At 41.6% G+C, this 16,699-nt stretch overlaps 1 protein-coding gene across 2 annotated transcripts in view; it reads left to right on the plus strand.

Annotated features, from left to right (window-relative positions):
* Positions 1–534: 534 nt before the first annotated feature.
* The window catches only part of BTC (betacellulin), a 60,313-nt gene continuing 44,148 nt past the window's right edge, over positions 535–16,699 (plus strand). The window contains exon 1 of one of the 2 annotated variants that reach the window (XM_056568198.1): positions 535–835. In XM_056568198.1, coding sequence (XP_056424173.1) covers positions 802–835 — 34 coding nt within the window. In that variant the 5' untranslated portion in view covers positions 535–801. Of the gene's footprint in view, positions 836–6,354; positions 6,389–16,699 lie in introns of those variants that run through there. The other variant, XM_056568206.1, reaches the window with a different exon arrangement.

Here is a 16,699-nt window from a genome sequence, read left to right on the forward strand (position 1 = left end):
CTCTATGAGGGCAGGGACCATGTGCCTGTTATAAGTGAGCTCTATGAGGGCAGGGGCCATGTGCCTGTTATAAGTGAGCTCTATGAGGGCAGGTGTCATGTACCCGTTATAAGTGAGCTCTATGAGGGCAGGGGCCATGTGCCTGTTATAAGTGAGCTCTATGAGGGCAGGGGCTGTGTGCCTGTTATAAGTGAGCTCTATGAGGGCAGGGGCCATGTGCCTGTTATAAGTGAGCTCTATGAGGGCAGGGGCCATGTGCCTGTTATAAGTGAGCTCTATGAGGGCAGGGGCCATGTGCCTGTTATAAGTGAGCTCTATGAGGGCAGGGACCGTGTGCCTGTTATAAGTGAGCTCTATGAGGGCAGGGGCTGTGTGCCTGTTATAAGTGAGCTCTATGAGGGCAGGGGCCATGTGCCTGTTATAAGTGAGCTCTATGAGGGCAGGTGTCATGTACCCGTTATAAGTGAGCTCTATGAGGGCAGGGACCATGTGCCTGTTCTAAGTGAGCTCTATGAGGGCAGGGACCATGTGCCTGTTCTAAGTGAGCTCTATGAGGGCAGGGACCATGTGCCTGTTATAAGTGAGCCCTATGAGGGCAGAAACCGTGTGCCTGTTTTGGGCATTGCTGGGCAGAGTTATTGAAGTGACAGGGGAGGGGCATGTCGCCGGGATAGAAGGAGCCCAGCAGGTCACCTCCCTATCTGCCTACAGCCTGTATGCCACAAGTTGAGACGCTCCTGGACGGTGGAAGCCTCAGCCTGCCGGGCACCGACCCCCCCATGTGCCAGGCGGGCCACCTTGATGGACACCTCGGTGCTGCTGACGCTTGTGCTCGGTAAGAAGGGAACGTGAGCGCTGGCGGAGGTGAGGGGCACAACAGCTGTGCTGTGTACGGGACGGGGAACTGCTACCCCCAGTATACAGCACAGGGACAGCTAAGTGCCTGGAGGCGGCCACCGAACCTACATGTACTGCTGTATATAGTGCTGCTATATATATGTAACCTATGGGAGGTGTGCACCATACTGGAGGGACTGCGCCTGCCAGAGCCGGCATGTCTTCTGTCACCAAGTATGGCACATGTATCTATTTATTATCTATCTATCTATCTATCTATCTATCTATCTATCTATCTATCTATCTATCATCTGTCTGTCTGTCTGTCTGTCTGTCTGTCTGTTTGTCTGTCTGTCTGTCTATCTCTATCTATCTATCTATCTATCTATCTATTAACTCTATCTAGCTATCTATATCTATTAACTATGTATATCTATCTATCTCTCTATCTATATCTATCTATCTATCTCATATCTAACTATCTATCTATCTATCTATCAATCTCATATCTATCTATCTCATATCTATCTATCTATCTATCTCATATCTATCTATCTATCTATCTATATCTATTAACTATCTATATCTATCTATCTATATCCATCTATTAACTATCTATAGCTATCTATCTCATATCTATCTATCTCATATCTATCAATCCATCTATCTCATATCTATCTATCTCATATCTATCTATCTCATATCTATCTATCTATCTATCTCATATCTATCTATCTATATCTATTAACTATCTATATCTATCTATCTATCTATCTATCTATATCCATCTATTAACTATCTATAGCTATCTATCTCATATCTATCTATCTCATATCTATCTATCTCATATCTATCAATCCATCTATCTCATATCTATCTATCTCATATCTATCTATCTCATATCTATCTATCTATCTCATATCTATCTCATATCTATCTAATAACTATCTATATCTATCTCTCTATCTATTTATCTCATATCTATCTATCTCATATCTATCTATCATCTATCTCATATCTATCTATCTAATAACTATCTATATCTATCTATCTTTCTATCTATCTATTTAATATCTATATCTAATATCGATCAATCGATCTAATATTTATCTGCCTATGTCAGAATTATAAATCTATTTAATATCTATCTTACTTAATATTAAATGGATAAAGATAGATAAATAATTGAATAGTGATAAATAATAAATGAATAAATGATAGATAGATATTAGATAGATAGATTTGTTTGTTGTGAACCCCCTGGTTGTCTTTCTAAATGCAGAGTTGACTGTTACATTAGAGAATTAATATCACTTTGCGCTGGTCAGGAGTGAAATAGTATATAAAGAACAAAGGCATTGGACAGGTAGCAGTCACATCTGGTCCCTGATACCAGGGGGTCCCTGCTACAGATTTTACATTGGGGGCTAGGAGATTTGCATTGCCCCTGTGATGTCATAGGGAGGGTCCACATACACATACAGTGGATTTTGCTGTTGAGTCTTGACAGATTTCTCTCCCCTGCTACATGGAAAGTGTAAAATCTTCTGTCACAATCTGCTGCAGATATGAATAACATGTGGATGAGATTTGTAATATTACAGCCACATGTAGTGTAGTGTTATCTAAGTATACCGCTGCAAATCCACGTGGGAAATCTGCAGGATTCCACCATATAGCAATTTACTAATGCAGAAGAAGTAGCCGTATATAAGTAGCCGTATAGCCCCCTATAACAACCCAAGCCCAGCAGTATTTCCCAACTAGTGTGCCTCCAGCTGTTGCAAAACTACAACTCCCAGCATGCCTGGACAGCCTTCGGCTGTCCAGGCATGCTGGGAGTTGTAGTTTTGCAACAGCTGGAGGCACACTAGTTGGGAAGCACTGCTCTATAGGGATCTATACAGAATCTGAATCCCTGTCTCCCTTCCTGCTGTATTATGCTATAAAGCCAGTGTTTACAATTAGATATGAGCGAACTTACAGTAAATTCGAATCGTCACGAACTTCTCGGCTGGGCAGTTGATGACTTATCCTGCATAAATTAGTTCAGCTTTCAGGTGCTCCGGTGGGCTGGAAAAGGTGGATACATTCCTAGGAAAGAGTCTCCTAGGACTGTATCCACCTTTTCCAGCCCACCGGAGCACCTGAAAGATGAACTCATTTATGCAGGAAAAGTCATCAACTGCCGAGCCGAGAGGTTCGTGACGAATCGAATTTACTGTAAGTTCGCTCATCTCTATTTACAATAATAAGTATATATTAGGGCATTGTTATTGAAGCAATTCCATGTATATTAGTGTAGACGCTTTAATAACTCTGGATCAGGAGGAGCTGTAAAGTAAACAGTTATTATCATTGCCGGTTGTTTGGAGAGGAAGCAGGTGCTAGTGCTCATGTATCTATTTGTGTATCTAGATTTTCTTTCTTATATACCTGACTGTGAATTTCTATAGTAGTGTTCTGTATATCTAGCAGTAGGTGTAATGAAAGAATTCCATAGGTAAAGAGTACGGTATGGGAGGGAGTGTTATCATACTGATGTGTACACAGGTAAATACAGTGTTATCTATGCACATGTGGACAACACATACACATGGATTCCAGAAATGTGTAGTCAGATTGTTGTGTTACTGTTAATGCTTATTTAAAGGGCTATTCCAGGGGGGGAAAAAACTTTTTTATATATATCAACTGGCTCTGGAAAGTTAAACAGATTTGTAAATTACTTCTATTAAAAAATCTTAATCCTTCCAGTAGTTATCAGCTGCTGAAGTTGAGTTGTTCTTTTCTTTCTGACAATAGTGCTCTCTGCTGACTCCTCTGCTTGTCTCAGGAACTGTCCGAAGCATAAGGGTATGTTCACACGTGCGGATTTACAGCGTATTTTATGCTGCAGATCCGCAGCTGCTGGACCTCTGTATGGTGCCCTTAAATGTGCCTGCTCGGTGCGGCAAAACGCCGCTCCGAGCAGACACACTGCGATGTGCGAGTCGCCGTACATGCGCCGTGTACTCGCACACATCGCGGCCGCTTGCCCTGCTTGCTGACCTGCCGTGATGTGCGAGTATACTGCGCATGCGTGCGGCGATTCGCACATCGCAGTATGTCTGCTCGTAGCGGCACATATAAAGGCAGCATATAGGAGGTCCTTCAGCGGCGGATCCGCAGCGAAATCCGATGCGAAAATCCGCACGTGTAAACGTACCCTTAGAGGTTTGCTTTGGGGATTTGCTCCTACTCTGGACAGTACCTGAGACAAGCAGAGGTGTCAGCAGAGAGCACTGTTGTCAGAAAGAAAAAACAAACTCAACTTCAGCAGCTGATAACTACTGAAAGGATTCATATTTTTTAATAGAAGTAATTTACAAATCTGTTTAACTTTCTGGAGCCAGTTGAGATATATATATATATATATATATATATATATATATATATATATATATATATATGTATATATATATAAAAGTTGTTTTCCTTCAATACCCCTTTAAGTAATAAAATAAAAGGTTGGGGAGTGTTTTCATAGTGCAGGATTATCACATGCAAAACAGTTTTGATTGGAAACATTTCAGCTGGGAGGGGGCTTTGGCGAGGGGGTGGGGTTTATTCAACAAAATAACTGGTAATTGTTTATTATGCTCACATGACTGCTCCAGCCAATCACTAGTCTCATTGCATAGTAAGGCTATGTTTACGTGGTGGATTTTCCGCAAAGCTTGCTGAACTGAATTGCGGAAATCCAACGGAATTGTGATGGAATGTCTGTGTTCTCAGAACACAGAATTCTGCCGAAATTCAAGCCTCATTGATTTCATTGGGATTCCGCCACGGAATTCCGCAAAATAGAATGATCTTGTATTTCTGTGGAAAGCAAAAAGCGGAATTTCCAGTGAAATTCTGCTGTCTGAATGGGACAGCGAAATCCCATTGAAAGTAATGGGCAGTAAATCCCAGCTGATGTGGCCCTCCAGATGTTACAAAACTACAATTCCCAGCATGCCCGGACAGCCGTTGGCTGTCCGGGCATGCTGGGAGTTGTAGTTTTCCAACATTTGGAGGACTACAGTTTGAAGACCACTGGTCTTGGGGATCTATCAGGTGAGTAATTGGGGTTATTTCACTCCATGGTCTTTTTTTTTTTTTTAAATCTTCCAAAACCCCTTTTAGCATATACAATGACACCTCTTTAAGATGAAGAGAGATTGCTCAATCCCTGGTTTTAATACAGTGGTCTCCAAACTGTGGACCTCCAGCTGTTCGTTTGCTGGGATTTGTAGTTTTGCAACAGCTGAAGGCCCACAGTTTGGAGACCTCTGTGTCTTTTCTCTGTCGTTTATCTTCTCTAGCTTCTTTCTCTTCTCTTGAAATGTTCTTCTCCTGCCCTGTTTAGGCTCTCCGGTATCCTGGTTTCTTCCTTTAGCACTCACTTTTTTCATTGTTTGACTGATTCCGTATTCCCGCTATAGTCCAGTGAGTTTATAATTGAGTCATTCTGTGGGTGCGGGCATTTAGTACTGAACTATTAAAAGAGACACAGTGAGACTAAATTTTAAATGTTAAATTTTTTTGCATTTAAAGGGGTACTCCGGTGAAAACCTTTTTTTTCTTTTAAATCAACTGGTGGCAGAAAGTTAAACATATTTGTAAATTACTTCTATTAAAAAATCTTAATCCTTCCTGTACTTATTAGCTGCTGAATACTACAGAGGAAATTCTTTTCTTTTTGGAATGACATCACGAGCACAGTTCTCTCTGCTGACGTTATTATAATAATGATAATGCTTTATTTATTGTTGTCCTTAGTAGGATTTGAACCCAAGTCCGCAGCACTGCAAGGCAGCTGTGATAACCACTGAGCCACCATGCTGCCCTTAGCATACATCTGCTATGCATGGTGGCTAAAATGGACAGAGATGTCAGCAGAGAGCACTGTGCTCGTTATGTCATCAGTGTTCCAAAAAGAAAGGAATTTCCTCTGTAGCATTCAGCAGCTAATAAGTACTGGAAGGATTAAGATTTTATAATAGAAGTAATTTACAAATATGTTTAACTTTCTGCCACCAGTTGATTTAAAAGAAAAAAGGTTTTCACCGGAGTACCCCTTTAAATCCAAACTATAATAAAAGGGACCTATTATTTATTACTGTTGGGAAATTACTGGCAAATAAGTATTGGTTGGGACTTAAAAGAGGGCACATTCATTTACAGAGCTTATATCTGAGATTTCATCAGCAATAACATGGTGTAGCTAAAATAGTAAGAAATAGCATTTAGTGCATTTGTTTCCCTGAATCAATGTCACCACATGTGGGAGAATATTTATCACACTCTGGGGGAGATTTATCAAGACCTGTCCAGAGGAAAAGTTGCTGAGTTGCCCATAGCAACCAATCAGATCGCTTCTTTCATTTTTGAAAATGAAAGAAGTGATCTGATTGGTTGCTATGGGCAACTCAGCAACTTTTCCTCTGGACAGGTTTTGATAAATCTCCCCCTCTGTGTACACCCCCCCCCCCTCCAATACTAATGATTCCTGTACTGTTTCTTAGTATGACAGCTATATATGTTGGTTATTATTGTTGTACAGGCAGTACAGATGTATTCTACTTCCTGCGGAGTTATTGTTTTTTTTTTGTGGGGATGGTCACCAATTGTTCTTTTTCAATACGTTTTGTTGATGTACTGTATAAGGCCCACAACATCATTTGGTCTAGTCTAGCCCACCAAGGCAGTAGACCAGTGACAGGACATGGTGCAGCATGGGGACAGGACATGCTAGAATCCCTGTGATTTTGCACCACCCAAGTGTCCTAGCGCCTCCTAGGCTGTGAAGTATATACAGCACCATGCCTGTGACCACTGGAAGCCTGGAGCGTCTTTTCCTCTGGAACATGCACAATGAGTAACATCATCATGCACGTCCCTAAGGTAGAGACACTACCACAGCCTACATATAGGAGGTAAGTGTGGTGACTGAAGGGAGGAGCCGCGAAGGTATGTTTTGAGTTTTTTTCAATCTTCAGGTGTCTTACCTAATGGGGGCAAGCTACCTTTGTAGGGTGTGGGGGGGGGGGGACTTACACACAGGGGAAAGCTACCTTTAGGTGGGGGTCCTACCTACAGGGGCATTACCTACTGGGGGAAAACTACCTACAGATGGGTCCAGTATACAGGGGCAAACTACCTACAGAGGGGGGTTCGTCATACATCCACGGTGCAAACTACCTTTAGGGCGATCTTACATACCAGGGTCAAACTATCTGTAGGGGGGGGGGGGGGGGGAGGTCCTACATATAAGAAACAAGCTACATATAAGGAGGGGGGACTACCTACAGGGGCAAGTTACCTCCAGACTGACTGATGCAAACCTGGGAAAGCAGTTACGAGTAAGGATAGGTTCACACTACTGAATTACGGCTTTGAAATTGCAGTCAAAAATTCTGCTTACTAAAATGTACCTGCTAGTGAATGGGTTTTCCGTCCACTAATTCACACTTCAGAATTTTTTAAGCGGAATATTTGAACGGAAAATCTGCTTTAAAATATCCACCTGAAGAATGGCGTTGCGGATATACTCGCAAAACACATTGCCGTTTATTGGGGACTGCAATATCCGCACAGTCCTAGTGCCGGCTACACTCGGAATCTCTAGAAGGAAATTTTCCGTCTGGAGATTGCGCAGTCTGAACCTAGCCTAACCGTATCAATACCAGCTGACAGCCTTCACTAAAGAGAAGCAGCTCCATCTATCACATTAGGGGGGGGGTTAATTAAATGTGTGACTAACATAGCAGGTCATTTTAAAAGTGGATCATTTTGTATGGCCCTCAAATAATTTTATAAATAAAAGTCATACAAGTAATTTAAAAAAGTAACAATAAAAGTAAAGTTTTCTATATTTCATATAGTAATTATCCACCTTTTGCCATACAGTAATAATAATCCCTTTTTGTCCTCTTACATAGTAGTAGCCCACTTCTGGTGCCTCATACAGTAGTATTCCTCTTTTGAGCCCCCTTATAGTAGTTATGTCTTTTGAGTGCTCCTTCTGCATTAATAGCGTTCCCTTTGCAGCAATAAACATAATAACAACAACAAAACGGAATCTCCTCATCCACACGATGAGCACCTGGGATATCGTCACTGCTTGTGCCCGGATGCTAACATCCTCGGCATATTCCCAGCCTTTCACAGTCTATTGCAACATGTGGCTTATGAGAGTAAATAGCAGAGCAGGGGCCTAAAGGTTTCCTGCTCCACTATAGTTTTCATCTGGAACCACATTCTGAGAACAAAGATACAGTTTAAGGTTACGCAGGCCAACCAGTGCAAACATCGGGCCATTTGCTAGAATTGCATGATGGGCAGTCCGTTCCTGGTCATGGGTCTCTATTGCCATAGAACACTTGGCCTGTATAAATAAGTTGTGTTTTATTAGCACTTAAAGCGCTATTCCAATGTGATCAAGTTATTCCCTATTTACAGGTTAAGGGATAACAAGCTAATTGTGGGGATCCGATTACTGGAATTCCCACCAATCCTAAGAATGGGGACAAAATTGTCCCTGGAATGTACAAAGTGCTGCCGAATATTGCAGGGGATGTACATTCACGTGTTGGCAGTGTAAGGGTCCATCGTTGTGATGTCACTTTTGTACAGTCATTTGATTTCTTATGCCCAGGAATAACTGCACCTTTGGATCTGCTGGTCATCCAGCGATGGCTCTAAATATCATTCTTAGGTTCAGTAAAATAAAATAAATACTAAAGAAAACCGAGCATGTAAGATCTGTATGTGCACACGTAAATACACAGTCACTTCCTAAATAAGGTATTTTGTTTTCAGAGTCTATTATTAGGCAGCGTGAGAACTAAGGTAGGGCATATTTATGCAGAGGAATGCACCTGCCTCCCAATACCTGTGGTTACAGGAACACCCTGCATTTAGTGCTCACCATTTAGTTTTCCCGGTCAGAGACTATTTTTAGCCCATAGTTATTTGGTTCAGGCTGCCATTAAAGGGTTACTCCGCTACACAGCGTCCGGAACATTGAGTTCCTAACGCTGTGTGTGGGCTTTCGTGTTCACGTCACGCCCCGTCATGTGACGTCACGTCCTGCCCCCTCAATGCAAGTCTGGGGAAGGGGGCGTGACGGCCGTCGCACCTCCTTCCCATAGACTTTCATTAAGGGGGCAGGCCATGACGTCACGAGGGGGCGGGCGTGAGCACGGAAGCCCACACACAGCGTTAGGAACTCAATGTTCTGGAAGCTGGGGAGTAGAGTAACCCTTTAAGTGCAACCTAATGAAATCCAAACTAAGATCTCTCATGTTGACTTTCACCAGGTTGCTATTTTCGTAACAATTTCATAACAGTTTTAAGTAAGTTTATGTAAGTTTTGGTCAGCCGTGATGTGGAGTTTAGATTTGCACCCATGGAGAGACATGTATCAATGTTGGTGTGGTAGATGTTTTTTGTAGATTGTTTTGGTTGGTCTAAATTTTGTGCAAGTGCACCAAATTTACCATACTTGTGCAAGCCACATGATACATTTTGTGCAAAGTTCTAAATCTCCACACAGTTCTATTTGTACACCTGAGCTGCACCTCACAGGAAAAGTGGACATGGGGGAGATTTATCATTGTTTTGCTGTGCAAAGTCTTTTTTTGAGCGTTTTCTTTTTGCACAGTTTTTTTGCTGTAGTGCACCAAATTTATCAAAAAGGGCCACAGACTTTAATAAATATTGTGCAATTTTAAATTCACCTCAAAAACAGCTGTGAGACGCCAAATTGGAAGTTTGCTTTCGTTTTCCCTCAGACTGTACTCCGGAGACCTGTGTGCTCCGTACAGAAGGTGCTGTCATAGCAGGGTGCCCTACTTGTAAGTGTTTATTGTTAAAAAAGTCTTTCTGCCTGTCTTAATTTTGAACAAAGCTAAAATAAAAGCTACAAAGAATGCCAGACATTACCAGGGTACCGACGGCCCTTTTTTTAATGACAGAATTGTCATACAGAGAGTTCTAAATAGTCTGGCAACAGCTGGAGACACTACAACTGGTGTTGGCTTTACCCCACAAAGCTGTAGAGATTACTTAGGCATTTTGGTTGCTCCTGTTGTTTAATCGCCAAAATTGATCAATAACATAACCTGGCGAGCGCAACAGAATTTGCGTGCCCCAAGTTGGAATAACAGAGAGCTGTTGCGTCTGTCTGTTAAGTCACATGCACTAACCTTCAGACTAAATGCAGCTTACCTGTTACCGAGCTGTCTCCCCCCGCAACGTTTACAACACCTAGGCCATTGGGGGGTATTTACGAATAATGGCTGTGGTTTGTGTTTTTTTTACTCCCATGAGTGGCTTTCTTACTCTGTCCCATGATGGAAGTAGTTGTAGTTTAGCATCTCCTGGCTGTCTCTTTAGGGTTCCACCTTTGGACACTTTCCTATGTATTCATTTAGGCCATGTAGGTTTGCTCAAAAAAAGTAGGATTTTCGCAAAAAAACACTCCTAATTCAGATTTTGGTGTCACGCCCCCTCCCAAAGACTTGCATTGAGGGGGTGGGGCGTGACGTCACACGGGGGCAGAGTCGTGATGTCACGATACTCCGGCCCCACGGTCGTCACGCTGCACACTTGGAGCTTCCAGCGCTGCAGAGAGCTCGCAAAGGTGGGTGCTGAATGACAGATCGCAGGGGTCTCCCAGCGTTGGGACCCCCGCGATCAGATATCTTATTCCCTATCCTTTGGATAGGTGGTAAGATGTATTAGGGCGGAGTACCCCTTCATAGTGTATTAAGTACAGTTAAAGTGTACCTGTCAAAAAACATAACAAAAAACAACATGATGTAGGGGAAAAATTATGCAGATGTTTGTAAAAATGCATTATTTTTACCAGGATTTAAATATTCGCAGTAAAGTAGCACAGTAAAAGGCTGTAAAACTGCAACATGTGACCACAGCTTTGTCTGTTTCATAGCGTGCAGGTCAATATTGGGCAGTGAATTATTTTTAGGTTGTTTTTACATGTTTATATTTGATCAGGTTCTGATTAGGTCTACTCTAGGTTTTTGAGATGCAGTTTTGAAGCCATAATTAGGTGTGGATCATGATGAACATGTTCATTCTTCTGGCGAAAGTTCAGCTGCGGAACCTCCAATGTGTCAACAGAGGAGCAGAATCCCACTGAAAACAATGGGAGGCTGCTGCAAGCGCATTCCACTCATAATCTTCTCTTGGAAAATCCAAATAAAAAGTGCGTCGTGCCCCAATGTATGTCCATGCTGTGAAAAAAGAGCAGTTTTTACTGTAAGGAATATATTTTTTTGCCACATGATTTCTTTTGAGCACAAATGAAAAAGGGAAGATAGCAGTGCTTTTAATAATATATAAAGCCTGTGACATTTATATGTTAAGACCTAGATAATGGGTGTTGGTTTACAATCTTGTAACATTGCCAAGTAGTCACGAAAGGCTAAATTGGTCAGCGTGAAAACTAGTCTAACTACACTGAAGATTTACAGGGTGTATATACTGGCATCATTTATAGAGCACCGTAGCATGATGCCAACTTACATGCATACGGTTTAAAGGTGACTTTCCAGTGGCTTTTATATTCAGTTTTGTTTGGAGAAAGCTGGTAAAGCAAGGTAAAATGATATATTTATTGAGACCAAATGTGAAATTGGAGGTCTACATATGTGACAAATACCTCATCAGCTGCCGTCACCTCACAAATTGTTTCTCATAACAAATTGCCTCACTCTCTGCACGTAATCTAATCACTTTTTTAATATTTTCCTAAATGGTTTTAGTCGTTTTTTTAATCATGCTTTATTGAAGTCCATTGAAGTGACGTTTATAGGTGCAGATGGTTTGATTTGGCTACAAGAGAGACAGAGCGTGGTTCTCAGTAAGTGGGTGTGATCGCGTTGTTTCTGGTGAACTCTGCTGTAGGCCTCGTGAACAGTATGCCAGATTATTATAGTCTAAATAGCGTAAAAATACAACTACAGTATAATATATATATATATATATATATATATATATATATATATATTATTGGTGTTTACATTGATTGGATTTTTTTCAGATTAGTGTTTTGACAAGACAAAATGATTAGTGTAAAAAGTAAGATTGGCCCCCTCTTAAAGGGGTTCTCCGGTGCTTAGACATCTTATCCCCTATCCAAAGGACAGGGGATAAGATGCCTGATCGCGGGAGTCCCGTCGCTGGGGACCCCCAGGGATCTTGCACGCGGCACCCCGTTTGTAATCAGTCCCCGGAGCATGTTCGCTCTGGGTCTGATTACGGACGACCACAAGGCCGGCGGCGTGTGACGTCATGCCTCCGCCCCCGTGTGATGTCACGCTCCGCCCCTCAATGCAAGCCCACGGGAGGGGGCTTGACAGCTCTCACGCCCCCTCCCATAGACTTGCATTGAGAGGCGGAGCGTGATGTCACACGGGGGGCGGAGGCGTGACGTCACACGCCGTAGGCCTTGTGGTGGTCTGTAATCAGACCCGGAGCGAACACGCTCCGGGGACTGATTACAAACGGGGTGCCGCGTGCAAGATCCCGGGGGTCCCCAGCGGCGGGACTCCCACGATCAGGCATCTTATCCCCTATCCTTTGGATAGGGGATAAGATGTCTAAGCACCGGAGAACCCCTTTAAAAGCTTACATACATATAGTTTGTCTATTGCGCATAGATATGGAAATGAATAAGAGAAAATTATATGTTAGAAAAAATAAGGTGCTTGACATTTTGGCTAGGTTTACACTACAGAATTTTCAACCAGAATTCCACTTACCAATTTTGTTTGGAAATTCCAGCTGGCAAAGGGGTTCCACTGCACATGACAGAATTTAATCAGCGGACATTCTGTCGTTGAACTTCTGCCGCCAAACAAATAGCCTTGTCCATTCTTTAGGCAGAATCCACTCTACAGACATTGCCGTCTGTCAGCATTGCCCGCGCAGTCCTCAGAATTTCGGAAGCCTTTCAGTCCCAGCTGCATAGAGTGCACAAAATATTGTGCGCCCTTGAATAACATTGACTGCTTGGAAACAGTTTAGTGGACAAAAGGAAGCATGGCATAGGATACAAAACTAATCTCAGATTATTTTATAACAAAAATGCTGGATGCAGATGGTGCTGTGAAATAGATCTATAGATTACCCAGATTTTAGAAAGACATGAGGGTTTATTCACATCCAGATATGCGCTACATGTATGTGTTGGAATCCAGTCAAGATGGGATGCTGACATATGCGTCCACGTACTGACATGGCCCCAATGATAGTTGACTATATTTGGGTCATTAAAGTTAATGGGGTCGTGCTGGTATGCCGACATAATACATCCCAGGACAGATCGTCATGTGAAGGAGCCTTTAGAATTCAAGTAACTCATTTCTAAGCTTTACAAGTGCTCTGTTCCCCTGATTCTGCTGCAATATATAAAAACTTTACAGAAAACCTAGTTGTGACATGAATTGTGCCAATGGTAGGCTTTGTGCATACAGAATTGGATTCTGCTTCTTACTGTTTTAGTGGCAATCTGGGTCATAGTTCACTCTGCAAACTATGACGTGGATTTTTTCCTCGACGTGAATTGCAGACATGACACTTCTTTGATGTGGATTGTGTGCATATTCCATGTTCAGTAGCCTGGATGCAGGTTAACCCTGTTATACGGGCCCAAAAGCATTGGCAGATCTGAAGTAAACATACTGAAATCCCCCGACAGAGGGGTATGCCTCAGATTATGTCTCAAACTTCATAACTGACTTTTTTGCTGTAAAAATCCATCATGTTAACATATCCTTCCATGCTGGCCTCTCCTGTGGCTTCCCCCACCCAGCTCAGTAACATTGCCAGCGTTCTGTCTAATATTTGTCTTATTAACGGAACACATATTTAGTGATGTATAGCAAGGCCCTGTTCTAGCTTCAGCATATCTACCAAGTGTTCCTCTTTTAGAGGGACAGCCCCTACTTTTGACTCAAGTCCCTTTGTCCCTCGTTGCTCCTTAAATATCCCTCTTTTTGTCCTGAAGCTAACTGTCTGACCCCCAACATCTATGTTATTCCATCGTCTAGTATCATTTGGATCTTGAAAATTGTTATATTCAGATGAATTGTATGAAAATATTTAATTGGTTTTCCAGTGAAAAAGGTTTGGCTCCAGAAAGTTAAACAGATTTGTAAATTACTTCTATTAAAAAATCTTAATCCTACCAGTACTTAGCAGCTGCTGAAGTTGAGTTGTTCTTTTCTGTCTGACCATAGTGCTCTCTGCTGACACATCTGTCTGTCTCAGGAACTGTCCAGAGTAGGAGCAAATCCCCATAGCAAACCTCTCCTGCTCCGAACAGTAATACAATTATTATTATTAATAAAAAAAAATGTATAAAAAGTAAAATATAAGCAAACGTGGTACCGATAAAAAATACTACTCACGGCGCAATAAATGAGCCCTCTTACCGCCCTGTTAAGGAAAAATGAGAAATGGAAAGGAAAGATGGATGTCTAGCGCAGCTCCCGCAAAACTCAGCTTTATTACAAATTCAGGAACAGGTACATGGACAACGTAGACAGGTGACGCGTTTCGGTTCGTCAGGGAACCTTAGTTGACTAAGGTTCCCTGACGAACCAAAACGCGTCACCTGTCTACGTTGTCCATGTACCTGTTGCTGAATTTGTAATAAAGCTGGCAAGGCCAAATAGGGCAATTTCAAACATACAAATTTTGTTAAAATAGTTTGAGAGTTTTTTTAAGCGGTACAATTATAGAAAAGCATATAACATGGGTATCATTTTAATCATATTGACCAACAGAATAAAGAAAACATGTACATTTTACCGTAAACAAAACCTTCCAAAATTTGCTAAATTGCGCTTTTCTTTACAAATTTTCCCACATAAATAATATTTGTTTGGTTGCGCCGTACATTTTATGATAAATTAAATGTCATCACAAAGTAAAATTGGTGACGCAAAAAACAAGCCCTCATACTAGTCTGTGGATGGAAATATAAAAGTTATGATTTTTAGAAGGCGAGGAGGAAAAAACGAAAAATGCAAAAATAAAAGTGGCCTGGTCCTTAAAGTCACACATTTTTTGTGCAACAGGGAAAAAGCAGGAATTTTGCAGAGGAGAGGAGGACTCCTACAAAGTGGTGTTCTGAAGTTATTTCTGAACTTTCCCCTGCGTGTGCCAAATTTATAGCCGCTTATAGCAACCAATCCGATCGCTTCTTTCATTTTTCAGAGGCATTTTCATAAATGAAAGAAGCGATCAGGTTTTGATAAAAAGTGCTTAAAGTGAAATGTTATCATTTTAAAGGGGGTAGTGAGAATTAAAACAAAAACACACACAAAAACAAAAAACAACACTTTATGCTTTCTTGCAAAGGGTGCGTTACCACACACAACCTATAGGCAGGAGTGGTGCTATTTTTGGAAGAAAGCAGCAATTTTTTATTTTTTTTTAATCCTGGACAACTTGTGATTCAATACTTTGGGTGGAATCTATCATTCCCTGCACCAGAACAGAGTGTAAACATTGCATAAATTCCTTTTCTGCATAAAGCTTTTTGTGCGGAAGGACGAGGCGCAAAGTTCACAATTTTGTCATCCTGCACTGGCGCAGAGAATGATAAATTTCCCCTTTTGTGTTGATTCATCTATATATATAAAATTCAATGGGGGAGATTTATCAAAACCTGTGTAGCAGATTGCTTCTTTCATTTTTCACAGGTCTCTTTAAAAATAAAAGAAGCGATCTGATTGGTGGCCATGGGCAACTGTACCACTCTTCCTCTGCACAGTTTTTGATAAATCTCACCCAATGTATGTATGTATGTGTGTATGTTCCAGCATCACTTCCAAACGGCTAAAGATATTAACATGAAACATGGCACATACGTTACTTATATGTCAACAACAAACATAGGATAGGTGATTTAACCCTTACCCACCCCCATCAGGGTCGGTGTTTTTATTTAAAGTCCCATACAAGTCTATGGGAAATTTATGCTACTGCATAACTTCCAAATAGCTGGAGAAATTTCTATAATACTCGGCTACATGTTACTTATATGTCCATTAAAATACAGGATAGTTAATTTAACCCTTAAAGTGTACCCGTCAGATCAAACAAAAAAAATCCTGACCATGTACATCTAGCACCTTTATTTATTTTTTTATTACACTTTTAAGCTCACTAGTCTGAATTGCTCTCAAAGGGAGGGGGTGTGGCCTCACTGTGCAGGTCTCCACCCCCTCCCTCAGTATGCTATCTGCTCACTGACAGTAGCGGGACACAAGCTGACATTGGGAGGATTTTTCCTCCAGCTGTGAGCCCTGCGCTCACAGCTGTCATTCAAGGAAGTGTGTCCATTATGTAGGTGATGACTCATGGACACAGCAGGACTAGAATGTTTCCAAGCAGGCAGGGGGGCAGTTGTTTGACTGGCTTTTTCAGTATGAAATACTGAAAATTTTCTAATGAAAGCAATTGCAAAACCTATGCTATACAACATATCAAAAGTTTTTGTGTCTGACAGTGCCCATTTAACTACCCCCATTTGTGAGGGTTGGGGTTTTTGTTTAAAGTCCAATACAAATCTATGGGAAATGTATGTTCCAGCATAACTTCCATACGCCTGGAGATATTTCGATAATACCTGGTACACATGTTACTTATATGTCAAATAAAAATATATAATAGTTAAATTAACCCCTAACCTACCCCTATATGTGAAGGATGGGTTTTTTGTTTCAAGTCCATGCAAGTATATAGGACTTCTGGTGCCTTACTCCACAAACTCCGCTTTGCATCTCCTGGTGAATGC

The sequence above is a fragment of the Hyla sarda genome, chromosome 1 (assembly GCF_029499605.1).
Source record: "Hyla sarda isolate aHylSar1 chromosome 1, aHylSar1.hap1, whole genome shotgun sequence".
NCBI classification, from domain to species: Eukaryota; Metazoa; Chordata; class Amphibia; order Anura; family Hylidae; genus Hyla; species Hyla sarda.